General features: G+C 48.3%; 10 protein-coding genes across 10 annotated transcripts; 5 read left to right on the plus strand and 5 right to left on the minus strand.

The window, feature by feature from the left end:
• Positions 1-1,556: 1,556 nt before the first annotated feature.
• Positions 1,557-2,471, plus strand: BKA67DRAFT_534865 (glutathione S-transferase; the record flags this gene model as incomplete). Its single annotated transcript, XM_046099929.1, has 4 exons — positions 1,557-1,599; positions 1,655-1,731; positions 1,778-2,266; positions 2,373-2,471. 4 exons carry the CDS (start codon positions 1,557-1,559, stop codon positions 2,469-2,471), a joined length of 708 nt encoding a protein of 235 aa, XP_045960224.1.
• A 450-nt stretch (positions 2,472-2,921) lies between these two features.
• BKA67DRAFT_636298 (A cutinase-like protein from cryptococcus Sp) lies at positions 2,922-3,749 on the minus strand (the record flags this gene model as incomplete). Its single annotated transcript, XM_046105674.1, has 2 exons — positions 3,112-3,749; positions 2,922-3,044 (listed from the first exon to the last, which is right to left on the minus strand). The coding sequence occupies exons 1-2, from the start codon at positions 3,679-3,681 to the stop codon at positions 2,922-2,924; spliced, it is 693 nt and encodes a 230-aa protein (XP_045960225.1). The 5' UTR covers positions 3,682-3,749.
• Positions 3,750-5,790: 2,041 nt separating this feature from the next.
• On the minus strand, positions 5,791-7,173 carry BKA67DRAFT_562271 (uncharacterized protein). Its single transcript, XM_046102591.1, has 3 exons — positions 6,357-7,173; positions 6,155-6,301; positions 5,791-6,098 (listed from the first exon to the last, which is right to left on the minus strand). The coding sequence occupies exons 1-3, from the start codon at positions 6,678-6,680 to the stop codon at positions 6,015-6,017; spliced, it is 555 nt and encodes a 184-aa protein (XP_045960226.1). The 5' UTR covers positions 6,681-7,173; the 3' UTR covers positions 5,791-6,014.
• Positions 7,174-7,198: 25 nt separating this feature from the next.
• BKA67DRAFT_252646 (MFS transporter) lies at positions 7,199-9,114 on the plus strand. The gene is made up of 5 exons (XM_046095755.1): positions 7,199-7,541; positions 7,595-7,609; positions 7,670-8,062; positions 8,115-8,310; positions 8,378-9,114. Exons 1-5 carry the CDS (start codon positions 7,305-7,307, stop codon positions 8,920-8,922), a joined length of 1,386 nt encoding a protein of 461 aa, XP_045960227.1. The 5' UTR covers positions 7,199-7,304; the 3' UTR covers positions 8,923-9,114.
• Positions 9,115-11,232: 2,118 nt separating this feature from the next.
• Positions 11,233-13,326, minus strand: BKA67DRAFT_603717 (pyridoxal phosphate-dependent transferase; the record flags this gene model as incomplete). The annotated part of the gene is made up of 2 exons (XM_046105348.1): positions 11,233-13,227; positions 13,267-13,326. 2 exons carry the CDS (start codon positions 13,324-13,326, stop codon positions 11,449-11,451), a joined length of 1,839 nt encoding a protein of 612 aa, XP_045960228.1. The 3' UTR covers positions 11,233-11,448.
• A 935-nt stretch (positions 13,327-14,261) lies between these two features.
• BKA67DRAFT_657860 (Alpha/Beta hydrolase protein) lies at positions 14,262-15,382 on the minus strand (the record flags this gene model as incomplete). Its single annotated transcript, XM_046107182.1, has 4 exons — positions 14,262-14,572; positions 14,617-14,981; positions 15,036-15,328; positions 15,377-15,382. 4 exons carry the CDS (start codon positions 15,380-15,382, stop codon positions 14,262-14,264), a joined length of 975 nt encoding a protein of 324 aa, XP_045960229.1.
• A 1,813-nt stretch (positions 15,383-17,195) lies between these two features.
• Positions 17,196-18,644, plus strand: BKA67DRAFT_515839 (uncharacterized protein; the record flags this gene model as incomplete). The annotated part of the gene is made up of 2 exons (XM_046097758.1): positions 17,196-17,512; positions 17,546-18,644. 2 exons carry the CDS (start codon positions 17,196-17,198, stop codon positions 18,642-18,644), a joined length of 1,416 nt encoding a protein of 471 aa, XP_045960230.1.
• Positions 18,645-19,693: 1,049 nt separating this feature from the next.
• BKA67DRAFT_534872 (polysaccharide lyase family 1 protein) lies at positions 19,694-21,592 on the plus strand (the record flags this gene model as incomplete). Its single annotated transcript, XM_046099930.1, has 7 exons — positions 19,694-19,756; positions 19,899-20,027; positions 20,114-20,178; positions 20,273-20,292; positions 20,332-20,903; positions 20,964-21,132; positions 21,192-21,592. The coding sequence occupies 7 exons, from the start codon at positions 19,694-19,696 to the stop codon at positions 21,590-21,592; spliced, it is 1,419 nt and encodes a 472-aa protein (XP_045960231.1).
• Positions 21,593-22,478: 886 nt separating this feature from the next.
• Positions 22,479-23,944, minus strand: BKA67DRAFT_252844 (uncharacterized protein). Its single transcript, XM_046095756.1, has 3 exons — positions 23,622-23,944; positions 22,684-23,550; positions 22,479-22,635 (listed from the first exon to the last, which is right to left on the minus strand). Exons 1-3 carry the CDS (start codon positions 23,741-23,743, stop codon positions 22,566-22,568), a joined length of 1,059 nt encoding a protein of 352 aa, XP_045960232.1. The 5' UTR covers positions 23,744-23,944; the 3' UTR covers positions 22,479-22,565.
• A 1,644-nt stretch (positions 23,945-25,588) lies between these two features.
• BKA67DRAFT_562290 (family 76 glycosyl hydrolase) lies at positions 25,589-27,832 on the plus strand. The gene is made up of 3 exons (XM_046102592.1): positions 25,589-26,129; positions 26,230-26,951; positions 27,006-27,832. Exons 1-3 carry the CDS (start codon positions 26,045-26,047, stop codon positions 27,567-27,569), a joined length of 1,371 nt encoding a protein of 456 aa, XP_045960233.1. The 5' UTR covers positions 25,589-26,044; the 3' UTR covers positions 27,570-27,832.
• The last annotated feature ends 104 nt before the right edge of the window (positions 27,833-27,936 follow it).

Raw genomic sequence — 27,936 nt, forward strand, 5'->3', positions numbered from 1 at the left:
TACGGATGTATGACTGTAGAAACAGTGGTACTACCGTTGTTTCGAATAGTAGTTGTCATGATATATATCCGTTGCTATAGGATGCAAACTCATGTTCGGGTGAAAAGCACTCGCTTTCTAATTACATGCTCACTGAAACGTAAAAGAACACCTTTATCAGATAGAGTCATGGGCAGCGACGAGTATTGATGAGAATTAGATATTTCTTTTAGACACAAAGTGCGAAGATTTGTTATCAGCGAGCAATAAGGGTTAAATATCAGTAATAAGGCAGGCAGCGAGTTATACTACGACACCCCCGTTTGTAATCAAATCCGGTCTCGACTCGACTCAATGTCTTTGATATGTTATTCGATACCACGCCACCACCTCAGTCGTTCCCAATCAACGTCAAACTTCAATACTGGGATGTCAAGACAAGTATCCAATATGGCCTTATGGGTGTGTTTAACCTAGTATATCTGCGCTTCTTAGTGCTTGTTCTTCTTAACAATGAGATTTTTGATATTACCACAAAGCCTTCTCAAATGTTGAGTAAGTTCAGGGTTATTATATCGATTTTCAACTGGAACAAATACATTACCGACTTCAACAACCTTCCCAGAGCCTAGTGGTTATTTGTAGTGCGAAGAAGCGCACATGAAGAAGCCTACGCTTCAACAAGGCCAGTGCAGACTGAAATTTCGACAACCTTGATGAACTCTTCAACCTCTTGATTATTCAGGGCCCTCGCTTAAAGCCCACTTGAGCCTATAATCTTCTACAGTTCTTTTTGGAGGCTAGCTTCGTAAATGTGGAGAAGAATACTAAAGATGTACTGACTCGTCTCGCTCTTCAGACCAACGAGTCGAAGCGTCTTCTCCCAGCTGCCGTCCAGCAGACTAAGAACGACGCTTATGGAACATCTTTAAGCTCCACAGTGATTAGAGAAAGCCATAACCATTGCCTGTGTTTCTTTTAACACAAATGATCCTTCCCGATACGGATGACATGATAATCAGAATCGTCGTATCTTAAGTATTTCGATGTGTATTGCGACGTGTCACAATTCTTCCAAGGAGGCTGATGACTCCCCGGACTGGGCTTAGAAAACCACACCACATAGAACTCATGCGGTTCGAGCCGTTACTTTTCCGTTTGGAGCTATAGTAATACAAAGGGTCATCCCTTAATCCAGTGATCAATTTACCTCGGCATCTCAGGTAGTTGAATAACGTGGAACTTAGACCTGAACATCTTGGCGCATCGACAAGTGTCCGAAATACATAAGCATATCGTATTGAGCTAATAGCAACCCTGCAGGTATGGTGATGCGCACATAAGTTTATTTGACATAGGCATCATGGGTACGTACAAAAGGCCCGCGCGAACAGCTGCAAGCCGGTTGGTTACATAGCAAGCTATGATTACAAAGCAATCTTAAAACAGTTAGCTTATAGTAACCATGAGAACTTCCTAACGTTAATAACATATAGAGGTGTTCTGTACAAAGAAAGGGTATTTGTTGATCGACGGTGCTGATCCAGCTTTGAGCAATATTGACCTGGCTCCCCAATATGTCGGTCAATCCATTAAAGCCAATTCGTATTTTATTCACTCGTATGATTCCCATCCCATCGCTGTTTTCGGAATTGTTTCGCTGATTGTCAAGCAGCACCTGGCCCCAACCCGTGGAATGTGAACGCCTTTTTAGTGAACTGGAGTCTATTGAGCGAGCGTGAGCGTTATGCTGTTAGTGATACTAAAATTTCTGGAGTAGGCTATCTTCCTGTTCGAGGGACTTGGACTAAAGTATGAGATCGAGTCCTTCAGTTGGGCCCAAGTGAAGAAAAAGCCTTTCATTGATTTTAATCCCAACGGTCGAGTGCCGGCGATCGAAGACCCTAACACAGACCTAACTCTCTGGGAATCAGGTGCGATTTATCAGTATCCGATCGAGCATTACAACATCAATCATCGTCTTTCCTACGAGACCCTAAAGGAGCGCCATATCAGCAACCAATGGCTACACTTCCAGATGAGCGGGCAGGGCCCTTATTATGGCCAATGCGTCTGGTGCCGGCGCTCATACCCAAAGAAGATCAAGTCGGCGATCGACCGATATGCCAACGAGATCGAACGAGTCATCGGCGTGCTGGAGAGTGTGCTGGCTGCTAAGCCCCCAGATGCGCAGTGGCTCGTCGGCGACAACATGACGTTTGCTGATATGGCCTTCGTGCCTTGGAACGTTCACTTGAGTGAGGTCCTGCAGAAGTCCTGGGATGAGGTATGGGGGTCTCTCCTCATGTCCGCGCTTGGCATGAGCGCATGATCGACCTTCCTTCATGGAAGCGCTCCATGGTGATCCGGGCCCGCCTGACTGGATCCTCAAGGACTGTAGTGGAATAGTGTCCTCAAAGGCATCAAGTTATTTCGCAGACTACGAGAATCAGACTGCTGCCGATAAGTCAGACTCGACGAAGAAACCGTGAGATGATGAATAAACTCAGGTCATTTGGGAGGCGTGGTAGTCTGTATGAGACTCGCACCTCGGCTGACGCTATTCTTATTTCTCGATGAACATTGTAAAATGATCGGGCTTAAGGCATGTTTGTGTAGTGTTCAAAGGCATATTAGAGATTAATCACGTGAGTCGTGGGCGCTTATCACCAACCAAAACAATTTACCGGTATGTCCTGGATGTGAACTGTGCATATATTGATAAAACCCAACTATATCCCGAAAACTCCGTTATTGTTACGAATACATCAGGTCTGATACTATATCTCGGGTCGACAAAGAACAAGACTGGCAATAAGAAAAAGAAAAGATACCACATAGAAAAGCTATGAACATTTAAATCGTAAAGCCAGTAAAACAGTCACCCTTTGTCAAGTATTGAAGTAAGGGTGAGACAGTCTAGTCAAGTTGTGACAACTAGTCTAAGCACCAAGTTGCTTGACCGCAAAGCTGATTCCAAGCTTCTGAGTACCTGAATCAGTAGGATACGAGAGATGCTGCATATTGATGCCAACACCATGGGTAGTGTCACAAACTCCGTCACCCTAGTCATGTGGTTAGTAAGTCAACAAGACTTAGAAAGAAAAGAAAAGAAAAATGGCAGTCACTCACATAGATGCAAACATCCAGAGTCTTGGAAATCCAGTCATCAGGAATGCTCTTCCCTAAAGCTGCCGACAGCCCACTGACGTTCTTGGTTGTGGTGCCGCCGTTGTTGTCGACGTTGCACGCCAACCCAGCTTTGCGCTCGGGGTCTCCAATCAAGAACACCCCCTTGACCGCATTGAAGCTCGTACCGGTGAGGCTCGGAAGTGCGTTGACCGTCGCAGCGGCGCCTTGTGAATAGCCCTGGAGGATGAAGCACTCGTTGGGCGATGACTGGAGCGTAGATGTGATCTTGTTGATGATATCCTGCGTGCCGGCCGCGGAGTTCTGCGAGTAATCGGCAGCATAGACCGTGTTGTAGATCTTGCCCCCAGAGAGCTGGGAGGTGACCTGAGAATTAATTGACGTGAAACCAGCAGACTGGCCTTGAAGCTCGCCCGTACCGCGTGTGTTGATGATGGTGTAGGAAGGGCAGGCGCTTGAGCTGGCTCTGACCTCGAGCGAGGCATCGACCGGCGCTGCGCTTACAGACAAGGCCAACAGCGGAAGAAAAGTTAAGGACGAAGCGTGATGCATGATGGCAGATTTCAAGATTGATGAGGTACAAGGAGAGATTTAGATGTGATTTCAAGATCGGATGCCAGATGTGAGTGAATGAAGAGTAGCGATTCTTGGATAATGAACTGCCATTTATTTCGTCCTTTATATACAGTTGCCTCGTCCAAACATCACGCTATGGTTCCTCGGCTCGGCATTTGTGCTACGATAAGCTTAATTCCATGGAAATAAAGGAGTCTTGAACATGCAAATCTACATCATTGTAGGTCACGATGTGGAGGAGGAGTTTCAGGTCACTGGACCGGGCTCCTATGTGGCTCCAGTCTTGCAAGGCTATATCTATCGGAAAAAGATTGATTCTCCATAAATGAGATTCGGGATACGGCTCTGGACCCAGTGACTAGAGTTTAGGTCCCGAATTTCCAGTCCGGGAGTTTGGACTACGTTACTAGTCTCGTCGTTCGCTGTGCTAAGTGTGAAGTCTATTGGTCGCTAGTTACCTCGGCACTTTATTGGAGGCTGAAAAGAAAGCTTCTAGCGCTGTCAATCAGTGCTATAACGTCTTAGTGTTAGGATAATGGGGGGAATTGCTTGGAACGATTTGGAGGGCAAGTGACCCATTATTCGCGTTGAAAGCCGCATAGAGGAAAGTGTCATTATTAGGCTGTTTCCTGATACTGCGGGGCGCCTTTCACACATGGCGAGCGGGTCCGCAAATCATTGGGCGATGCACAAACTCAAGAGCTTGGCATGGCCTTCGGGGAATAAATGGAAGTTATAGCCAGGGTTTAATGCGTTTATGCGTCGTGGAGACCATGGATTCACGCCATTTATCGCGACGCAATAGAGATGGCCTGTGGTCTTTCGCGACTTTCACCCAAACAGTACGAGATGTGTCTTTCCTGGGGTTACACGGTAATCTATTAGTTTATCCTTCGCGTCATCAAATCATGATATGTAATGGCCTCATTTTTCGTCATGATGGGCTCTCTCCAATTGCCGTCTAAAGTTGCCTTCCATACGTATCGTTTTATGCTATCCCGGAATACTGGAAACTCGAATCAGGCTCATATACGAAGCCCGATATGCGTTTAGGGTTCGAATCACCGCGCCAGAGTACATTGCAGCATTGATCATTGTTTTGTCTCATCTGAAGGTCGAGGAGCAGGATTTGGCTTAATTTTGATATGAAATTCCTTCCTATGTCCACATGAAGATGCGCATCCGCCCCCAAGCCGTGCTTAGAGTACTTTTGACCAAAGTCATCGGGTCGGTATGGCCCGTTAGGCCCTGACGCGGTTAGGCCTTTACGCGAAGATCAGCGGTCCGAATCCGAAGCGGGTTGGTTTTAGTGAAAGAGAGATAATCCGTATGGAACCGAGGTATTACACTTAGCGCAGCCTAGGTCCGGATGTCGAGGACGAAGGCCGACTCAGTACTGATCTCTGCCTAAACGTTGCGATTCGTCTGAATGATATATATCTTCTTGAAGCGTCTATAAATCACATCGATGATATAACGAACTAGTCAGTCCATTAATAATGTTTCGCTTGCCAGAACAGCGAGAAAGCCGGCGATTATCGGTGGCCTTTTCTAGATTTGCTGGTGTATTGTTTATGGCAATTTGATGCACAACTTACGACGAATATGTTTCGTATGCTTCCAAATGTCAACATGCTATAGATAACCATTTTTGTGCTTTTCTCAAAATGCGAAAACACGTATGACGAAACATGATACTGAGAACGCAGAAAATGGGGTGATCTCGTAATCAGTAGCCCCAAATGGAAGAGAGTAGCTCTGACATGGTCACATTGGGTATAACTTGGAGACCATTGAATAAAGATCTCGAGGAGAATTTTTATGTATGATCCCAGAAACAACTACCTACGGACCTGGGTATGTTGAGTCCTTTAAACTTGATTTGATTGTAGTTCTACTCCTTGTGACTCTAGGCTCCGCTTGATGGGCGTCACTACTCTGTAGGGTCATGATACTGATCAAATGTGTGTATATTGATCCTCAGTAAAGTATTGTTCAGTTGGCGTGGTTCCTCAGCTATTCTGAGAGATCCCTGAAGGCTATCTATCAAGGGTGGACCGTGCACCTCAGGCATCTACCTAATTGGTGGCAACCACTACCACTACCATTGTTGTCATGACTGGTCCCCATGTGCCAGCAATCGACTCAATCACTCTGTGAAAACTACTTGGCCTGCTGTGCATAATTTCTGAGAGCTTTAGCTTCCATAACTTAGTCCCAGCCTTGGATGTGGAAGACCGCGCGCCGGGTTCCAATGAATGATAAAAACATAAATACCAGGCGCGTGCCTGGGGTTTCTCCTGTCCTTCTCAGGTCCATATCTCTCGTATGGACTTGAAAATCTTACAATCGGATTTGTGTCCTCTTTCGCTCCAGCCTTTGACTTGACAATCCTGCCGTTGCCTGGTGAGCACTATCCATCTCAAACAAAAGCAATCAATGTACTTACTTTACTGCAGTAAACAACAGTTTCGCATCCTGTGCATCTCATCAATCCTCCTACAGTACCCTGACAAGTTTCACACGCTTTACTCTTGTCATCATCGGTCAATCCTGATCCGAGCTCAAGCGTCTTTGTTAAGCTGCCAGGTATAGCCTGTGCTAATGTCAATCTTCGCGGCAGAAAATGGAGTCCAAAACCCTCTACCTACCTTGACTTTCTCACAATCTTCCTTCTCGATCACGAGCACGTCCTTTCTGCCTGGTCCTTTTTCTAACCTTCGCGCTTTAGGCAGGACGATCGTATTTCCTTTCTTTAAGCCTCTCGCCTTGAGGTCAAAATTTCTGTCCTCCTCAAAAGTCACTGCAAAATCCATTCCACTTTTGTCAGTGACGATCAGCGTCGGTTTGGTGATGGTCATGTTGTTTTTGACCTGTGCCACCATATACCACTCCCTATCTGATTCCACACTGTCTGTTGTTGTGGGTAGTGAGTAGAAGGTTGGGAAGGTTGAGTTGTTTGTGAATGACGGCATTTTAGGTCTAGCTCCAGTTGTGCTCCAGTGGAATCAATAGCAATTTACAATACCAACGGTGCGAGTCGCCAAAGGCCGCGGACGTGCAGAAGTGGTGGGTAATGATGTGATGTCTGAAAGATGGGAATAGAAGATTTGATGGTAAGAATTTATTTACAACCTCAAACTGAGAGATGTGTGTTCTGCCAGCCGTGGTGCTGCTCAGTGCAAGATCGCTGAAACATCAGGGGCCATGCATAGTGGGGTCGGTGGCCGAGCCATCTCATCCTCCTCAGAATTCACTCCGAGACCGCATTGTCGGTCATGTCAATGATGGGTGTCACAATATAACTTCTTCTGAACTCACAATTGAGTGTTATTGAGTAGAGATGTACAATTGAACTCTATTGGATTTCGTGCAAAGCATTTGTTGGTCTACTGCTTTCGACCTAGTTAGACCAGATTTAGGGTCGTTCGACGCTATGCCATTTGGCCAAGGTTAGGTTAGTTGGGTCCGATGTGCTCCGTACCGCGGTTAAACTCCGACTTTCCAGCTCGTCCAGGTAGCAACACGACAGGGCCCTAAGCTTTTGTTTCATCCATCTTGGTGCACTGCCAGTGTCAACACGGAACCGCCATACAGTGATGCCTCCTGCAAAGTCGCCGGAAGAGGTGGAGCCACTGCTTGATGCCGACCTTCAAGAATCAACATCTACAGGCGATGCGACACTTTCCGCGCCTCGGTTGAACCATGACGCGTTGACTGGTTCGGCACAGCACCACAATGACAGCCACGCCACGAACACGGACTGGTTGGGGTTGAGAATCGTGACAGCCATGTTCGCTTTCCTAGTCATGGGAATGATTCAGTCAACGACTGGTGTAAGCAACCCATCTTTGACTGTCGACAGACTTTGGCGTTGACATCTACCTAGGTCATGATCCCGCATGTAAGATACGTGGATTGCTGTCTTCAACATAGCAGCTGATCGTTGGAGTAGTGGGAAAAGCACTACGGCCTTTCAGATACACTTGTTTCCCTGATCTTTCTCCTGACGCCTCTGGGTTACTTTGTTGCAGCTTACTTCAATAGTGTCATACATCTGCAGCTGGGCCAACGGGGCATCGCTGTTATCGGACCAATATGTCAGCTCACCTTCGCAATCGGTCTCTGCACGCACCCACCGTATCCAGTTCTGCTTAGTCTCAGCATTTTCGGGGCGATAGGAACGGGCCTCCTTGATGGCTCTTGGTGTGCATGGGCTGGAGCCATGGAAAATGCCAACACGATCCAAGGATTCCTCCATGGGTCCTACTCTGTCGGCGCGAGCTTTGGACCATTCATTGCCGGAACCATGATTTCCGCTGCCGAAACTCCTTGGTGGCACTTTTACTATGTCTTGGTGAGCCGAACTATCTCACTGTAACTAGAACAATGCTTATCCATCTACATAGTCCGTATTTTGCGTTATTATGCTGGTCTCGTCGGTCTATGCGTTTCGCTTTCAAGATGGTAAAGCATATCGTGCAGAGAAGCATGACGGCACAGAGCAAGACGCTCATGCCCGTAAGCAAGACGACCTGGCAATCTTCAAGCACATTGCGACCTGGATTTGTGCAGCGTACTTCTTGGCATACGTTGGTATTGAGAGTCAGTTGATCTTGCGCCGCCCATACTGGGCAAGCAGTAATCCTTTCCTATTAACGTTAGGTGGTAGGCTCCATTACCGGCTGGATTGTGGTCTACATGATCCGCGCCCGCCACGCATCAGGTTATCTGGCAAGCATCTGCTCCTCCCTCTTCAACATTGGAATGGCAGTCGGGCGACTTTCTTTAGGTATCCTGACTGATAGACTGGGGGTGAGGCTAGCTATCATGATCTACCTGTCCACTGCGGCCATTCTACAAGCCTTGTTTGCGCTCGTCGAGCTACCCGCCGTCTCAGCGGCGATCATTACTATTATCGGCTTTCTGTTGGGGCCGATGTTTCCTTCTGGAGTAGTTATGATCACTCGACTGCTGCCAACACATTTGCATGTCGGCGCGGTCTCATTCGTCGCAGCGTTAGGAGAGGTTGGTGGTGCATTGCTGCCATTTGCATTAGGGGCTATTGCCGACCGTCTGGGTATTGGCGCATTTCAGTACATCATTTTGGCTCAACTCATTGTCACGTTGCTTATCTGGATGTGTTTTCCCCGATTACCGCCAAAGACTGTACTTGTTGACGCCTATGACGAATACGGTTCCTTACAGCGGAGCTAAAGAATAACTTCTTGGCCAATTGCCGGGTCGATTACTGAACAGACCGTGCTCCCCACATGCACAGAACAAATGATTGTCCTTCCAACAAATGACGCAGACCCGCAAATCGCGATAGCAAGCCTGAGCACAACGCGTGCAGCAAAGTAATATGGACCAATACCTACCCGTGCGGTCTTAGCGTCCTCACCTTTGTGCACTGTAAGAGCCTGGATCCCGTTTCACGACCTATAACTGGCAGCGGGCGTCATTGGCATTTAGGATGGTCTTGGTGCCGAGTTCATATCCATTACGCCAACAGCGTTGCTGTCATAGTTCGTTGTGTAAAAGAACAAGACCTCGTACAGATATGGGCGTGGGCCAGCGTGGTAATCATACATGATGTCATGGGTATTCCTACAAAAAAGTACCTTTTTGCCTTCGATGGCCGCAGTACTTCCTTGGCAATCGGTCCCATTAAAGATGTTTGGGTCATTCGATGGAATGAAAGACCATCCATCGCCGAGTTCCGTATGAGTCTGGCCGGCATTACCGGGATTTCAGCCCAGATCATTGGGATTTGGTTGGCCAAGGTTAGGGTTATGCGAATCGATGGGTTATTGAAGCAGCGTGTGGGCGGTCCTAGAAGTCGAGGCAAAGCTGGAGTCGGAGGAAAGAGAGAAGGAAAAAAGAAATAAAATAACGGGTGACTTTCTTCTAATCACAGGTCTGAGCTCTGCTATTATGCTGACCACGGCGGTACGGTGCATTACTGCTATAGGAAAGTCGCAACTCCGGGCTCACGGCATTCTTTCCATTACTGTGTCATTTCATTCATGCTACAATGCTTGAGCAGGCAATGCAGACTTGTCATACGACACATGGTGTAAACGGGTGACTATCATGACTAAAAGCCTAAGCGGTGTGGCATCACATGTCGAGCACGATCACCGTCCTGTTCCATAATTTTGAACCTCTGAGTGGCGGCCCGGAAAGGAAAGGCGACGTTCCTTCAGCCAGAGGGTATAGGCGAGGGCTTAACGACCGTGTCCACACCAACTCGTCCCACAGTAGCTAGATAACACAGGAGACACATGTTCAGATAGGTCCAGACCACCTATATTTCGGGCTTACCAGCCACGTACCTACGATGTACATATAAAATGTGTTACGGCACACATAGCTAAAATAGTTGGAATTTTACCTGGTCACCAACCCCAGAATCACACCACAATCCATTATTTTCAATCACCTCATATAAATCCAGAATAAATTATAAAGTTATACCTTCGTAATAAATTTCCTAGAAGTACCTATCTATAGGTTTTGCTCAGTATTCTTTATAAAACATATTTAACTATTAAAGATATCAGCTTTTCAATTGAAGACTTTTATTAATCCGTTAATATTCTCGGGGAAGTTATTAATTGCGCCAGAATGCCGAGCCTGCAGATGGCAATATATTACACAAGTACATCGAATTCCCATCCTCCGGCAGCATTCCTCCAGCAGCAGCATCCTCCAGCAGCATTCCTCCGGCAGCATTCCTCCAGCAGCATCCTCCAGCAGCATTCCTCCCCCGATGTGAAACTTAAGTTCATGTAAATATAATTGTAACTTAACCACATGATTGAATAATCTACAATAGTATTTATAAGATTACTGGGATGTTTTTAAGTAAACGAAATCGATTCATATATTTCTAAACTTTCTCTTCTAGAGATCTGTGATGATGAACATTATGAGTTCTACTGGGAAACAGAGGTGGTGACTAGACAAAGCTCAGGTCAGTGAACTCCCTGATACTCAACCAGCTAATTAATCATTCTACTGGGAAACAGAGGTGGTGACTAGACAAAGCTCAGGTCAGTGAACTCCCTGATACTCAACCAGCTAATCAATCATTCTACTCCTCATAGCTGCGTCTCATTCTAACGATACAGATAGTTCTCACCATAATAAAACGTGCTTAACCATGATCGAACTATTATAGCCGTGATCTATCACGATGTATAAAACATATATATATAAGCCGAGCGGCGCAGTTCGCCACGTTGATGGCCCAGATCAACCAGAATATCGTGACCGTCAGAGCTTGACCTTTCTTATCCGCCTCTGCTGCGCTTATTCTGACCGCCGGAGCATGATTCCATAGGCCGACTCAATTTGCCAAAAAGGTGGAATGAGACCCAAAACAACATCCCGAAAGAAACGTGACAGATATGGCGAAGCCTGCTGGGAACTGACCAAGAGCTCAGCTTTGTTTCTTAATATTTGTGCCAGAGAAAGATGAAACTATAATTTGTAATCAAGTCAACATATGGAACTTCTGGTAGAGCACAAGATGGTAGATAGCCAGGAATTTGAGAGTATTTACATTCAGTATCTGACAAGTAACACCTCCACCTAATGCCAATCGTTGTTATAGGCAAAGAGAGATCCGACTGCCTTACTTTTTACACTCTGCCTGGATGCCAGGAAATGGCCATTCCCTCACTTCATCCGGGCCTACTCTCTCCAATCATATGCGTCTCTGGATATCGAACGAGCCTAGCTACCTGCCTTACTACCCACGCCCTCCGTAGCCTCCAAAGCTTTCATAAACACCGACCTGAGGTATTCCGTCTCTTCTAATCCAACACTGATTCTCAGGAGATTCGGATTTACTCCAAAGCCTGCAGCCCAGTGCAGCTCCATGTAATGTGCTAGGATAACATATGGTGATGTCAATGTAAAATTTGTTCCCAAGCTTGGTCCTTTGGCCGTCTCAAGGCTGTCATAGAAGACAACTGCTTGTGCCTTCTGCTTGAATGTACATGAGAGCAGCCCACCGTATCCGCCGTGTGGCCGTTTACATGTCTCATAGTACGCCCGTGTTTTATTGTATTTTGGGTAGAAGACATTGTCGACGTTGGGATGAGCTCGCAGCATGTCCACAATAACCTCTGAATTCGCGTTGACTCTGTCAATCCTTGATCTGAAATCGCGGCTGTTTCGTTCCATGAAGATGACATCCTCGGGCCAATACGTATCCTCGAATTCTCGGTGCAATGTTGACTTGAGCGCACTGTAATACCGACTGTTTGGGTTTAAGACCAGACTTCCGCCCATGACATTGCAATCTCCTGAGAAGATCTTCGTAAGGCTACTTACGACAATGTCTGCAAACGGGAGTACATTGATGTTAACAAATGTGCCGACAGTCTCGTCTACCACCACCGCAAAGTCGTAAGTATCTGCCATCTTCCGTATTCTCACCAGATCGGGGCTTTTTAGCAACGGGTTACTGGGAAACTCGCAGAATAGTGCTTGGAACCTCTCCCCAACCTTTAGTCGAAGCTCGAGGTCATCCAAATCTCCGTCAGCTCCATTACCGTAGAATATGCAGCCGGGTCCAAAAATCTGAAGAATCTTCAAAGTATCGGCGTATGGAAAACCGAAGCTGATGCTCTTTCTGGGTGTGCTAGATTTGAGCAGAGTCTGGTGTGCCGTGAAGATTGCGCTCATGCCGCAAGGAAGGAGGTAGATGTCATCCTCCTTAAAATTAGGAACCCAGCGAGTATTCGTGTCCTGAGCTGGAAGATGTCCGGAGGTGATATCATTCTCCTTGAAAAAGCTTTGCGCGATACGTCGTCGAATTGCAGCCTTTGCATTGTCTACCAGGGATACATCCAGGTTCCGGCCGTACCGCTCCTCGAGAAATCGTGAGCTTTCCAAATCTTCGGTCTTCTCATCACCGAAACCATTGTTTCCTTGAGCAGGACTAGTTGCTACACTATTCGTAGTCCCAATAGAAGACAGCCGTTGATAACGCCGCGGCCCACGGAATGGCTTACCCTGTGGTTGGGGATGAGGAGATTGTGGCATCTGCTCGCGAATGAGCAACCCATCCCGAAAGAGGCTATGGCAGAACTCTGCTCGGCGGCTTGATATACCGTCACCGGAGCGCTGCCAATATTGTTTGAGATAAGGATACGCATCCACAGTACATAATACTGCGGAAATCGCCGGCGTAATCTGCTGAGTGGTCTCAGTGGTCCTAGCGAAAGGTTTCAAAATTAGATGGACTAGTTCCAGATCCGCCTGGACGGGCTTGGGTGCCTGCTCGTAGACAAAGTCCAGGCAGCGTTGTGCAATCCTCTTGGTAGGGAACAGCATGACGCGCTGATGAGGGCGTCCGTGGCTGGCCAGAATATCCTCACCAAATGCAACGATGCTTTTGTGGACGAAGAATCTTGGATAACCTGTGCTGAGTTTTCCAACCACCCACTGCTCTCCTTCTTCATAGCCAACAATCGCCTTCCATGTGGGCAATGAGACACTTACGGCCTTATCTATAGTCAGCCACTACGCCTCGATGATAAACACCATTCGACTCACATGGGTAGTGTTTGATGGTATTGAATCGCCCAGCTCAAATTGCGGCATTTTGAGTCTTGAAGCGATGAATACAACCAAGGTATTTAATTCTTGTGATATAGGCTGGCTAGATTCTCTGCACGGCGATGGGACACTCTAAATGTTAACTTTAAGCACTGATAGAAGCAGTGAGAATAGTGAGGAATGGCCTAACCTTTAATTTGTTTCCCAGTATTACTAAGATAGAAGAATGCGCCATTTGGGATTATCAACAATAAGTACATCTAGTGGCCGAAACCGGCGGGAGGTCTGGGACAAGGCTATGACTAGTAGGTAAAAATCTATGTTCGCTGCCAGTCAGTCGGTTCAAGCCATGCAAAATACGTCAGGATCGACCCGCTGCCAAGAATTGTTCTAGCACAACAACAGCAGTAAAGGAAGATGAAATAATGCTCCTCAAGTATTAGTTAACTTGGTCAACTCATAACGCAGTGTAATAACCTGCGGAGAGTTTCGCAAACCAGTTCTCCGCCCTTCATCTCAAAATTGACGAACAGAGAAACGGGTGCATTAATATAGCCATAGCAAGTTTTTCGGCACATGATGGTCATTCGGGATATTTAATGTTGCTCCGTACTGCGTATTATCAATTTGAAGCTGCTTCCGAATTGTCAATTCAAGAACAGGGAAGAAACATATTCGTGACGAGCAATTATGCTTTATCTGTTCGCTTATAAGACCCTTTTACAAATAACCACGACAGGCTGTACTTCGTCTCAATCAGTAGCAACTACCTAGTAACTAGTTTTAGAGCATTTTCAAACGTAGTCAAGCATAAGCGGTGCCGGAATAAAGCTCATTCTCGGTATCTTGTTAGTGCTAGGGTACCCAGCCATACATAGCCCAGAAGACACGTTGAGCACGACACCCAGAATCTATCCTAATACCATGAATGATTTATCATTGACGATTATTCTTTACCAAATATGGTGTAAATCCTATCATCAACGCGTCGCGAGTTTGTCCAAAAATGACCAAATCTTTGCTTTGACCAAGAGGACATCGTCCTCCTCGAGACCGTCCCAGAAATGGTCTCTACCTTCAAGCAGGTAGGTTTCATTATAGAGCCCTTTAGAGTTCAGAAACTCAGAGAAGAAGATCGTCTGCTCACAGGGAACCGCAGTATCCCCTTTTCCATGTGCAAGGACGATAGGCGGGTAACTATCTTTGACGGAGAACTGGGGGAAAAGATAGTGAAGATCAGGACGGGAGGCTGCTTCTTCCATTGACCCGACGCCGAAGGTACGCTTAAGGACTGAACCAGTTAGCATGAGAATAAACCAATTGAGCAGAACATACATTCTCCCTTCCGAAGCAAGTAGTGGTAAAACATGGAGTGAACTTCAGTCCCATCCTTGAAAGGCCGGCCCGTGACCGGCTTCCTGCCACCTTGAAAGTATTGTTCTATCTCAGCAGAATGCTTTTCTATGTCACTGAGTCGTTTATGGCCAATGATAGCGTCCGCTGGATGGGCGGTCGCATACCAATCCCCAACGAAACAATCGCCATACAATGCGACAAGGCCAGCAGGACGGGGGGTGAGGAGGTGGCCAGCTTGGAAGGTAAGATATCCTCCAGCACTCCCTCCGCTCACGAAAATGCTGTTAAGATCGATCGGGGTAAGAGAACGTCGCCTAAGTTCATCATTGAGATGGTTGTGGACACTTCATCTAGATGTCAGCCTCGAGTCTCATGCACCACCCAGCAGGAGCTTTTACTATGTCCACATATCCTTTAGATCATGCATTATATCAGCGATTGAACTCTCCGGCAGCAAACGATAGTCCACCGAACAAATCGTCCAGCCTCGTTCGTTGCAGCCATCCCGTAACCAGGTTGGGAAACCGAGCTTCCGAGAGCCAAGGTAGGTGGCACCAGCGTGATAATAGATGATTAGTGCGCCCGGCTTGTCGTGCTTCTCGGTAGGACTGTAGAGATCAAACTCAATGGGGATAGGATCGGTTTTGTAGGCGATGGTGGCTGTAGGGACAGCTGCAGTATCTGTCGGCACCTAATAAAGGGTAAGATAATTGGCATGGCATCAGTGCGGATCACTTACCGCCATCACGATATACCCAGGTGGACTGAATGATCACAAGGGCAAGTATGAATCGTCTAGTTGTACACCCAATAATGGAATGATTTTTTATAAAAATGAAGTCGTTGATACGATTTGAATTATCAGCGTTCACTATAAATATTCTAACATAGAACACTCCAGGTGACGGGCAGGGTACGTGTGCAACTCTGCGTTTTTATTACTAATGCGGTATTTTGACCATTGCGCAAGCTTTTCAAGAAATAGTCGTACTGCCTTCGACAGCGATGTTATGGCATGAGTAGCGTCTACTAGGCTGAGCATGCGCCGACGCTTATTTACCCAGTGGGTTGACTGCGTGCGCAACTAGAGAGCAATAACCAAGTTCGGCGTTGTGAACGAGAAGAGGAGATCATGCTCTTTATCGAGGATTTGCCAACCCGTCCCACATTTTTAAGCTCTTCCACATAGCGACCTAAAATTTAGGAACTACCTGATTACAAACCAAGCTCATAAATCTGTGCTCCTAACCCGGCACTATCTCGACGTTATTTAAAAAAGCACGTAATGGCATTTCGGGAGCGGATTGTTAATTTGGGGGAGTATGTACATTACAGGAGAGTCTACCCGAAACGTAGTTCCTCATACTCCCGTTGCAGTCCGGGGCCTCTCTCGGGACCATGAAAGGGCGGTAAGAGGCTGCGTTCCTCGGTGGCCTGTCGAAAATACAGTCGGGGAGAATAGTATAGTTCTCGCTGCAGAGGCGCACATGGGAAGGGCACTCCAGAATCAGAACGTGTTTCTCTCACAGAAAGGGGATATAGTAATGCCCGGTTCGGCGTGAAAGAAGGAGATCATGTTTAGGCTTCATGGAAGACAAGTTCCGTTTATCTTGAGCCCGACTCAAGAACACTATACCTTCAAAGATGAGTGTTACGTCTACGGTTTGAAAGGATGGAGAAGCTATGTATTACCCTCATGCTTGGCAAGACTTGGCTCTTCGATAGGGTATATTATGCAATGCTTGTAAAGACTACCGAGAGAGCGAGATGGATCATGGGATGGCGCATCACTTCATGAGGGTGGTTGGCGGGCGCCGAGATGCATAGAAAACTCTTGCGGGCTATGGCTCCAAAAGAGCGATGTGATGATTCCTACTTATAAGTCAAGGTTCTCGTTTGATTTAGGGCTTTGGCTTAGTCTAATCGGTAATCTGTACGGAGTTCTCCGTACTTGGTTCTTGATACGGATCCGTATACGAATTGTTCACCCCCGTTACCGAGTTTGTGGCGCAGAGGACGGCGCCCTAGCGATTGCTTTTGCAAAAGCCACGAGCCTGGCGGCAGTCCACAAAGAGTGGAGCTTCTTTTGGAGGGGGTATGGAGTTCTCTCCCGGGGGAGGGGCGCCCTCCAAGGGCCTTCTCCACATTTTTCAATCTTGGAGATGTTCTGAATCTCCATGGCTGAATGCTCATGCTCATGCTCATGCTCATCTCTCTCCGCAACAACGCCAGGACACATCGTCGCCCCTGCCTGCTTATCTGCTTCTGTTCTTGTAAATCATCAAGTGCCCGCGTAATGGTTGGTTACCGCGCAGTCTGCTCTGCCGTGGAGGTGTGGAGCTAGTTGGCACACAGCTTTGTCCTGTCTCGTCCCGGCTGACCTTCCGAGAGCCACATCAATCTTGGATATACACCGCCCCATCAACCTCCACGTCGTCGCCATGGCCCAGAATCGAGCCCACGCAACCGCCAAGAGGACCCTCACTAGTCCAGAGCATCAGGGTAGGTTTCAGGAAGCGCCGCCCAGGCCCATAACTGACGTTCAACAGAGCAAGACCATGACACACAAGCGCCAACGTCGGGCGACATTTCATAAGTCGTCACATCATCCTCCCATCCTAGGCAGGCATCGAGATGGACAGACAATCGAATCTGCACCTGAAAGCAGTCCCAAACCCCCTCATAAGCCACCGCCGATATCAAGGCCGCCCGCCAGTGACGATGCCATCGGCAACACTGCAGCCGGTAACGTGGAACTGAATAACCCGATAGAATTCTGGGCAAGGGAAGGACTCTGGCCGCCGCGCTTGTTCGAGCCCGACGTGGATCACTTGCTTGCCCGGAAGCGGTCCTTGTCCGCCTTGGGTGGATGTAAGTGATTGAACTCTGCTTCGTCCACAACACCGAGCGACCAGAAGCCACGCGAGGAGAAAAGTGCACAGTATCGAGATCAGCGTTACGAGACATTGCTTGCCACCAAGGGCAGTTTCATGGTCGAGTCTTCTCTAGACATAACCCTTCCAAGCAAGGTGCAGACCCAGTCGTTGCTCGACGAGTCACAACCTCCCCCTCAAGACACACTCTTCCGTGACGACGTCTTTAAACAAACCTACCGGAAAATTCACAATAAAAATGAGGCTCGAATCATCCAAGATGTGTCTCGGCTCATAGTCCCTTCGGCCGAGAGTCTTGCCGCATTTGACGGGGAGCACCTCGAGGTCCTGATAGAAAGTGTCAACGAAGGATGGAACAACTCGATTCCTCTCACCGGGACACGCCCGCAGCCCGACTATTCCGTTGGGTTCCAACGCGATGCATTTACCCAAGAACAGCTTGAGAAGTTATCACCGTTCATCAGCGACTTCATCGCCGGCGATCTATCCTACTTCATGGCTACGTATTACATGTACTTTCCTTTCCTCGCCTGCGAGGTGAAGTGCGGAGCTGCAGCACTGGACGTCGCGGATAGTCAGAACGCCCATAGCATGACCCTTGCGGCACGGGGCATCGTCGAGCTCTTTCGTCTTGTTGGGCGTGAGGATGACGTCAACCGGGAGATTCTTGCCTTCTCCATCTCTCACGACAACCGGTCTGTGCGGATATATGGTCATTACCCAGTGATGAATAGAAAGGAGACCAAGTATTACCGCTACCCTATCCATACGATCGACTTCACGGCACTTAATGGTAAGGTGAAGTGGACTTCCTATCAATTTACGAGGAATGTTTATGATACTTGGATGCCAGCTCACTTTAAGAGAATCTGCTTGGCCATAGACCAACTGCCGTCAAAGGCGGACTTTGATGTCCAGGCGCTTTCTGAGTCGGCCAGCCCCTCCCAGGGTGAAGAGCATCTGGCGCGATCTATGGCCGACGCCGCGTCGCTACTTGTGGATATGGACAATCAGTCCAACAAGGCTGGCCAGATGGACACTCCGGCTACATCATTTTCAAAACCGGGTCCTTCCAAGAGGAGGAAGAGCCCCGCCAAGAAGCCGTCGAAGTAGACAGTACACTATATAGTTATATTATACCCAGCACTAATGATGCCTAGTTCCAATAATCTAGATGTTGTTTTTAAAGCACCATTCTATACTCGCCCTGTCTAGGGGCAATTTGACCGTCATGGTGGCTCCATGGTTAAAAGCCCGACAAAACGCAGGAGGAGAGAAATCGACAAACTGAATAGGGCACCTACCGATGACTAGATCCTCTATACTTTCAAAGGCTACGGTCACAATGATGCATATAAAAATTCGTGATTATGGCGCAAATTTTTTTAAGTGAAGTACCAGCAAAATTTTACTTAGCATGAATACGAGCTCCAGGACGGGCTACAAGGCTAAGCGTTACATCTCAATACCAGCGCCGAGATAGCAAGCAATTCATTCTCCGACCAAGTAGTGGTGTTACGCATTTTACACCATACGATATGGTATAATTGATGTTAAAATCTGTACTCAAAGGTGAAACATTGGAATGAGCGCCTTGTTCCAACTGGTTACGGACCCTTCATAGTTTCAGTTCAAGTCAATAGCGCATCAGGTTGGCAGAATCAGCTGGAAGGGCAGATACGTCACTGCACCAGCTAGAAGAGGATGGATGACACGGTCGAAAAAGCAAGACACACGATTCGGACCGTGAGCTGACGTGCAAGAGTAGCTTCTAAAACATTTTAAGGTGTAATTTCATAAATTGGTCGTGCTAGTACAACATCTATCAAGGATAATTCAATAATCGACATATGCAAATCCCTACTTTGACTTCGGGACATTATGTGTCCATCCTATAATCAGGCGTTGTCTATTAAAATAGCTGTGTACTGCTTCGAACTACTCGTGAAGTTACATATGCTCGCAGGCTCGATGGTCGTCCTTCTGGTCTAGGTAGCCGAAGGGCAGCAAGGGAATATTAGGGTCACAAATCACCGACGGCCACTTCCTTCAAGACACTCTATCCATGATGACAAGAAATCCATGTTGACATAAAAGGTAGTATACGTAAGGCCATGCCGCAGAGATCGAATTCGGATATAGTTTTGAGCCTCCAACCAATTATGGCGGTGTCGAAGATTGGCGGACCAATGATGCTCCCGGGCAAAGTGCCGCCGCCGGATCTGGTAAGTAATTCGCAGACTAATTAACCTGACGCGCATAAAATGATCGCGACCTTGTTTCCCCGCGTCAGCGATGGGCATTTTGCGTATCATTTTACCTCGGTAGCCATCATGTTAGTAGGGCGTCGTTGCTTTGTTTGACAAGTGCCCGCCGTATGCCAAGCGCAGCTCGACGTGTAGAACCTGGTACTTGGGGCATACGCCAAGACTCTTGCAACGGCGGTTGGAGGAGGGAATTTTCCGACCTTCGGAAATTCTTCACTGTGCAACTGGAGTAAGTCTCGTGAACCACGCATACCATGATAATCAAGCCCAGGACCACAGCTCCGTGTGAGTCGAAGAGATGTAAAATGTTTGTAGAAATCAAAAGGCGGAAGCTCTGCTTCCGCCGATATCACGAGTCGAAAGGTCGTTGCTGGCGAAATGTGTGTCATTCTTTCTTTCTAGATCATGACAGTCTCGACTATTTAAGAAGCCAGTAGTAAACGTGATATAATTACATTTGCCTTGGATTTCAAGTCCGCACAATCTTGGCAATCGTGAGTTGGCAACAATGATGTCTCTCCTCTCATTTGCAGCTGTTGCCCTAGTGGCTCTGAGCAGCTTTACAAACGCTGCGCCTATTGAGGGCTCAGATAAACGTGCCATCTCCTCCATCGTCAGTGGCACACCCGTTGGAATGGCCTCTAGCGTCACTGGCGGTGGTACAGCAACTGTCGTCTATCCGACCACCATCGCTCAGCTGAAGGCGTACCTGACATCAGACGACCCGCAGAACATTGTCATCTCAGGTACGTTCAACTTCGTGGGGTCTGAAGGCACCACTTCCTTGACGGCTTGCGATGCATACCCGTGCACTACTTCAGCTGGTGGTCAGGCTCTCCTCAACACGCTCGGCGGGTGTGGGTCCAAGTCGACCTACAGCGTGTCCATCGACACGGCCGGGTACCAGGGCATTAACGTCAAGTCCAACAAGACGCTCGTTGGTAAGAACGGCGCGACGCTCAATGGGAAAGGGTTGCGTTTCGTGGGCGTCTCGAACATCATCATCCAGAACATTGCCATCACAAACCTCAATCCGAAGTACGTCTGGGGCGGCGACGCTATATCTCTGAGTCAGACCAACAATATCTGGATTGATCATGTTACGGTAAGTTTTGCTTCCGGAACCATGGATGAGGTAATGCCGACTAACGTTTCGTCGCATCAGACTTCGAGCCTTGGTCGACAGCATTACAGTTTTGGTACCAGCTATAACAATGCCGTTACGATATCCAACAGCTTCATCAACGGAAAGACGTCATACTCGGCATCATGCGATGGACACAGCTACTGGGGCCTCGAGCTTGTCGGATCCGGTGACCAGATCACATTCTACAGTGAGTTTCCATTTCACGCCAGACACCCCCCTCGGCGTCGCTAAATAGCCCCCTCCCAGAGAACTACGTCTACTACACCTCGGGCCGCAGCCCGGCCCTGTCGGGCAACACGCTCTTCCACGCCGTGAACAACGTCTGGTCGTCCAACACGGGCCACCTGCTCGAGGGCGACAGCAACGGCATGGGCCTGTACGAGGGCAACTACTTCACCAGCGTGCCGACGGTGGTAGCGTCGGGCTCCAGCATCCGCCTCTTCAGCTCCAACTCGGGCGACGTCTCCAAGTGCGCGTCCTACCTGGGTCGGAGCTGCGTCTCGAACAGCCTGTCCAGCTCCGGCGCCTTCAGCTACAGCGACACTAGCTTCCTCTACCTGTTCCAGGGCAAGACGAACATCGTGTCTGCGGCTTCGGCGTCGTCCATTCAGAGTACCGTCCCCAGCTCCGCAGGCAACACATTGTGATGACAAAAAAAAAAAAGGATATGTGAATGATGGTGAACAATCGGTTTGAAGAAAATGTTGTCACAGCTATTCATATCAGATATTTACGTCGTTGGTGGATCTATATCTATATATACAGATACAGTCAGGCTAATTATCGAAATGATATCGCTCGCAATTCTTACAAAATTTCAGTTTGCTACATCGGATAATCTAAAAAGAGGCGTTGTTTTAAAAACAATTCAAATGCAGCCGGTTGGTAGATAGGAGATGCGGGAAGTGTAGGATTCCTAATGATCGATTTGACCTGTCAGAGGAACACATGACACTTGGAGTGGATCCTCTGTCGCCCGACGGATAGGTGAAATTTAAATGAGACTGATCGTGGCAGAGGACGCAGTCAGCCAAAGCTTTTGGGGCGGGTTAAAACTGCAGTGAAATTGAAGCTGAGCCAGTGAGAGCGGTAGGAATGTTGCCACCGAATGATTCCGAGTCATGCGGACGTACAGACCGATAACTGAGATTTTGTAGCACTGGCTCATGGATTGCTTTTGAATACTAATGGGAAGGATGTGGATGGAGAATCAATGAATGAAATCTCAGTAGGACGTAGACGTTAACTCTAAAAGGCGTGAACTAACTCCTTAATTTCGACACTCGGTGATAAAAATTTGGCCATGTGTATTTTGTGCGTGGTTGTTCGGTCTGTAGGAGAGAACAAAAGATCGCAGATTTACCACTCCATCTAACAAAAGCAAGAAGTTGATAAACCAAGACGATTCCAAACCAAACAAATTTCGATTTGACTCAATTTGACTCATTTTGATGCTTAATAGCCTCGCTAGACAGGACGGCGACCACTTGACGTTCCAACGTCTCGGGCTATCACGGACCTAACAATCCATCAGATTCAGACATGGCAAGGTTATGAAGTTGGAATATATTCTCACTACTCTATAAACAATCTTTAGATACCAATCTGATTATTCATCGATCAATGGGCTGATTGTGACTCCAAGAAATTTGCAATGTCTGGTACCAAAATTTTATGCGTGTGGGAAGCCCTGCCATCATTAGCGAAATCAATGTGTAAGGAGAAACAGAAGACTCACAGGTGGCCAGAATTGTACCAAAAATATTCATCAAGATCAAGGCATCCATATTTCCCCGGGTTCGTCGCGGCCTCTAGCTGCGCGTAATCGGGGCAGTATGTCAAGTTGGTGATGCCGTACTGTCCAGGATTGTCCATGACCGCGTTCAAAAAGGTGTTGGCATCATAAACCATGGCCTTGACGGTGTCATGTTCATCAGCAAAATCCTGAGTGTGATTTGCCAAGATGCCATCCCATAGATCGATCTGCTCCTTACTCGGACTAGGTGTCGCCTTTGCCTGGTTCGCTGCTGTCCGGTCTAGGGGCGGCAAGTTGACAAACAAGAAGTTTCTGTACCCGGCGTGGAACAAGGGCGTTACCGATTGATCGAAGACGGCGTTGACCTCTGCCTCCCAGAAGTCGGCGAACGAGATATTAGTAGGCTTTTTGCTTTGGGAGTCGTTGACGTCATTTATACCGATCCAAATCGCAACCAGTGCCTTCTTGCGCTTATCGCCGATCCGCGGACCCAGAACCGGCTCTGCCCAAGTCAGGTACTGTGCCGTCTGGTTGACCAGGGGCGTGGTGTAGTTATGGTGCAGTGGAAGAAACTCTTCGGCGATGTCAGCGCCCGCGAAGGCAAAGTCCCAAAGCTGCACGTCACAATCCGAGGGCAGGTGCTCGCCAGGTTCCACGGCACAGTTGGTCAAGTATTCGACCCAGTTTGGACCGCCCTCGGCTGTACCTGTGAAGTTCTGCACTATGCGGTTGGTGAGTAGCTCGGTTGGCGTAAATGACAGTTCGCCAGGGAGGTAGTTCCCGATAAAGCTGTAGTTAGGGTAGCCATAAGTTCCTTGCACAAAGGTGTACGAATCACCAAAAGCAATCCTAGGTCAAGAGGTTAGTGTCCGTCGTTCAGGAGGACAATGTCGCCAGCCACTCTTTGGCCTGGAACTTACAGATATTCTATATCACCCCAGTTGAAATGGGACTTGTCCTCGTGAGGAATACACCCGGCACTTGCTATTGGTAGACCGAGAGCGATGAGGCTTAGCAATGAGGCTGCAATGGAAGGCGCCATTCTGACTGGTACTTGGCAGTCCGCGATATACTTCACTGCACGAGCCGAGCAGCCTCATCTTTGCTTCTTGAAAGTTGGGGTCACATCTATATAGCGTTCCAGACCAAGGGATACGCACTCATTAGTCCATCTTGAAATCATCGTGCGAAAGTTACCCCGATCGCATAGTAGCCAAGCAGAGATCCATTGGTGGAATATAGGGACTCGCAGACCCGCAACCCCAAATCCCCGCATAAACCCCTGATTGACCCAACCTTTCCCCACGCCATCCGTTTAGCCGGACCTTGCTCGTCATGACGATACAGCACCACGTTCTGGAGAAGAAGATCGTGGGGAGGTTGGACGATGCGTGCCATGGTTGAGCTTCTTAATACATCATCGCCAGCAGTTTAGTTTGGTAATTCAATGCCTTCTGGTTGTGACGCGGTCTGAACCCCTAGACAGGACAGAACCCCAGTTGAGAAGGTAGCGGTGATCCGATGTTGTTGGCGAGCATTCAATTGACCTAGTGTCGTGGCTCCGATGCATCTTACGGTACAATGCTTTAAAAGTAGAGATCCTCATTGTTACTGCTTGGAAACTGCCCGGCTTTTCTCTATTCCCAACGAGCTGCTATAGCATCGGCCATATTGCACACAGCATTATTCGGCGGATTCGCATCTTAAGCTATGATAAGAGCGTCTCGCAGCCTTTTTGCAACCGGCCGGGTCTAGAGTGTGGATCATCTCATGACGTAGGAATAGACGGCTTTTGAGAATATTAATTTTCGCCGGGTTGCCCGTGTGGCACGTCGAGTTTCCATATCTCTCGTGGCGATGAGATGCCAGACTAGAGCGAGTCACACCCTCTGGCAGCAGAAATACTTCAAGCCAGGAGGGACGGACAAATATGTCGAGAGTGCGGGTGCTTCGGCTTGGATAGCAAAAAGTAACACTTCAATCTCCAAAAAATCGAAATCAGGACCTGATAAAAGGCAACAGAAGAATCAAAAGTACATATTGGTTAGTCAAGGCGACGACGTGGTCTCGGTGCTAATTTATTGTTGATGAGAGATGTCACATGTCCAGAGTAAGGTATGGCTGGCTGTAATCACGTGATAATCACTAGCACCAGACTAAGATTAGACTAGTCTAGTCTTAGTTTGGTGTGTGATCTTTTGTCTCATGCAGGCACAAACAAGCTGACGCCGGGGGTTACACCAACACACCTAGATTTTGTTGGTGGATGCATCACTCGGGCATTGAAAGAATCTATCCCTGGTATCCTGCTTTGCGCGTTCTAGCAGCTAGTTCGCAAATGCGAGCGGTAGTGTACCGTTACTGTGTGTGGCGGCGACGACGAATTTGTTTGTAGCGACGCAAAGCCGCCTGCAATGGATTAGATAAGTTAGAGTCTATGCTTAACAATAGGCATGTTAAGCATGATTCTAGAACCTGTCCACTGACTATGTCCACTGTGTCCACTGTGTCCCCGGACCCTCACCTGGGGGAAAATTGGACATGGAAACGCCAAGGCAATCCACTCTCGCCACTCCCCACGATTGCCCAGACGGGCACTACAAGCTGGGCAAAAACACCCAAGCAATCCCAAGAGATTCAAGCAACTGCCGGGGGGAAAAGCTTGGACGGAGGGAACATGTTGAATGGCCACATACATAGAACATGGATCCGGGGGCCTAATACACGGCGACTGAGTTGCATAAACCCGAGCTAGATGGATACACTACAGAGTACTGTACGGCTTGTCGATTGTCGTCATAAATGTCGGAGACATGGGGGGGTTTAGATATGGGCTCTAATCAGGGAATTTGCGCGCTTCAGCTCTGATAGATTGCCCGCCACCTTTCTCCCTTCTCCAATGGAAGCTCGATCTCCCGCGCGTACATCTTACACACACACACACACACGCACAAACACATGCCTTTTCGGAATGGCCACTTCTATCTAGTCTTAGTCCAAAGTTAACTACCTGTTATATGCCCTGCTCCGAGTGAATCTGAATCTGAACCCCAAGCCTGCGAACCTGAACCACGCACCTGACGTTTGAACCTTAATCATTCACCCTCTTTCGGCTGCCCCTTGCGACCTGCATCCTCATCATTCCCTTGCTTCAATCAACAACCACAATCCTGCCCTTTTGACCTTCACATCCACCTTTTGCGATAGTGAGTCAAGCCCGACAATTTATGGTTCGCATCATTTAGGCGTCTTCTCTTCGCCCCCCTCGACGTTCTCGTCTTTGCCTTCGTAACTAGTCGCTCGTTTTTTTTTTTTCAAGTCGTCCACACAAACAAACACAACCATGGCGTCTTTCGTCCAGCGCGCCGCCTCGGCGCTTCTGCTCAGTGCACCTTTGGTGTCTGCAGTCTTGTCCATCGATTCCAACGGTATGCAGCCTTTCAAGTCTCGCCATGGCCACTCTCCATCTCTCTCATCTGAACCGCAGCGTCGCTACTGTTCCCTACTAATGCACTGCGCCCTCTCCAGATGCCATCAAGCAGACTGCGGCGGCACTTGCATACGATTTAATGAGCTACTACAGTGGAAATCAATCAGGGCAAACACCCGGTATCCTGCCCGGCCCCCCTCCCGCAGGCGATTACTATTGGTGGGAAGGTGGTGCGCTTTGGGGAACTATGATCGATTACTGGCATCTGACAGGCGACACCACGTACAACAAGGTTGTCACCGAGGCCATGCTATGGCAGGTCGGCCCCAACGAGGATTACATGCCCCCCAACGTCACTGCATCTCTCGGGAACGACGATCAGGGCTTCTGGGGCATGACTGCTATGCTTGCCGCCGAAGAGAACTTTCCCGACCCGCCTGCGGATCAACCCCAATGGCTCGCGCTGGCACAGGCCGTCTTCAATACTCAAGCTGCTCCAGATCGCCACGACACCACCTGCAATGGCGGTCTGCGATGGCAGATACCTTTCTCCAACAACGGATACAACTATAAGAACAGCATTGCGAACGGCTGTTTCTTCAACCTCGGCGCTCGTCTAGCTCGTTACACCAATAATGAGACCTATGCCAAGTGGGCCGAAGACACCTGGGACTGGGTCACAGGTGTTGGCTTTATGGATGACCAGTACAACATCTACGACGGTGCCCATGTCGAGAAGAACTGTACCGACATCAACAGGGCCCAGTTCTCGTACAACAACGGTGTCTATCTGCTTGGTGCTGCATACATGTACAACTACGTAAGTGTCTGTCGCGTTCCTGCCCCCAGAAACATGCTGACAGAACTCCCTTAGACCGATGGAAGCCAAGTCTGGAAGGACCGACTCGACGGTCTCATCGCTGGAACGCTTCGCGTCTTCTTCCCCAACAACATTGCCTTCGAGATAGCATGCGAAGAGCACATGACCTGTACCACGGACATGTTGAGTTTCAAGGGCTACGTCGCCCGTTGGATGTCAACCATCACTCAAATTGCCCCATACACTGCGGACCAGCTTCTGCCAATCCTGAAAACATCGGCGACTGCAGCAATCAGCCAGTGTACCGGCGGTACAAACCAGAGAGCTTGTGGTTTCCAATGGGCCACGGGTGCCTTTGATGGCAGTGTTGGTGCTGGCCAGACCATGAACGTACTCGGAGCTGTCTCGTCGTTACTTATTGGTCAATCCAAGGTCCCCGTTACCAACACCACCGGAGGCACCAGTGGTGGAAACTACAATGCCGGCCAGGACAGCGACTCATTCACCAACACGCTGACGCCGATAACGACCGGGGACAAGGCTGGTGCCGGTATTCTGACCGTGCTGATCTTGGCATCTGCTGCCGGTACCTTCGGCTGGATGAGCATGGGCATGTAGATGTGCACACCTGATCAATTGGTGAATGAAATACGAGTTAATGTTGTTACTTACATGTACCGAGCGCCTATATTTGCGCATTCGATGTTTTGAGTTTGGGATTTGGGTACCGGCGTCAAGGAAGCGAGGGCACGAATTGCCGTCTGACGACGATAGCAAAATGGACCTGGAATCGGCTGTTTTTTGTGTTAGCTCAGTCAGAGCTTTTAGTATTGATAATATAACACCCATTGATAGAGATCGCACGAAAGGAGATGTTACCACTTGCCTATGCCCAAAATGAACAATGCTGGTTAAATGTGGTCACAGGGAAACTGCATATCTATTATCACTTCATCTTGCGTGTAACACATGTGCAACTCAACCA

This window comes from Truncatella angustata (assembly GCF_020726525.1).
Source record: "Truncatella angustata strain MPI-SDFR-AT-0073 chromosome Unknown BKA67scaffold_3, whole genome shotgun sequence".
Lineage (NCBI taxonomy): Eukaryota > Fungi > Ascomycota > Sordariomycetes > Amphisphaeriales > Sporocadaceae > Truncatella > Truncatella angustata.

Coding starts and splice junctions, on each gene's coding strand:
- BKA67DRAFT_562271 (XM_046102591.1), bottom strand. CDS start 6,680: ATGCCGTCATTCACAAACAACTCAACCTTCCCAACCTTCTACTCACTA. Junction 6,302..6,356: donor AAGATTGTGAGAAAGTCAAG/GTAGGTAGAGGG, acceptor ACATTAGCACAG/GCTATACCTGGCAGCTTAAC. Junction 6,099..6,154: donor CTGTTGTTTACTGCAGTAAA/GTAAGTACATTG, acceptor AGGCAACGGCAG/GATTGTCAAGTCAAAGGCTG.
- BKA67DRAFT_252646 (XM_046095755.1), top strand. CDS start 7,305: ATGCCTCCTGCAAAGTCGCCGGAAGAGGTGGAGCCACTGCTTGATGCC. Junction 8,063..8,114: donor GGCACTTTTACTATGTCTTG/GTGAGCCGAACT, acceptor CCATCTACATAG/TCCGTATTTTGCGTTATTAT. Junction 8,311..8,377: donor GGCATACGTTGGTATTGAGA/GTCAGTTGATCT, acceptor GTTAGGTGGTAG/GCTCCATTACCGGCTGGATT.
- BKA67DRAFT_252844 (XM_046095756.1), bottom strand. CDS start 23,743: ATGGCGCCTTCCATTGCAGCCTCATTGCTAAGCCTCATCGCTCTCGGT. Junction 23,551..23,621: donor TGGGGTGATATAGAATATCT/GTAAGTTCCAGG, acceptor CTCTTGACCTAG/GATTGCTTTTGGTGATTCGT. Junction 22,636..22,683: donor TGGTACAATTCTGGCCACCT/GTGAGTCTTCTG, acceptor TAATGATGGCAG/GGCTTCCCACACGCATAAAA.
- BKA67DRAFT_562290 (XM_046102592.1), top strand. CDS start 26,045: ATGGCGTCTTTCGTCCAGCGCGCCGCCTCGGCGCTTCTGCTCAGTGCA. Junction 26,130..26,229: donor CTTGTCCATCGATTCCAACG/GTATGCAGCCTT, acceptor CGCCCTCTCCAG/ATGCCATCAAGCAGACTGCG. Junction 26,952..27,005: donor CTGCATACATGTACAACTAC/GTAAGTGTCTGT, acceptor GAACTCCCTTAG/ACCGATGGAAGCCAAGTCTG.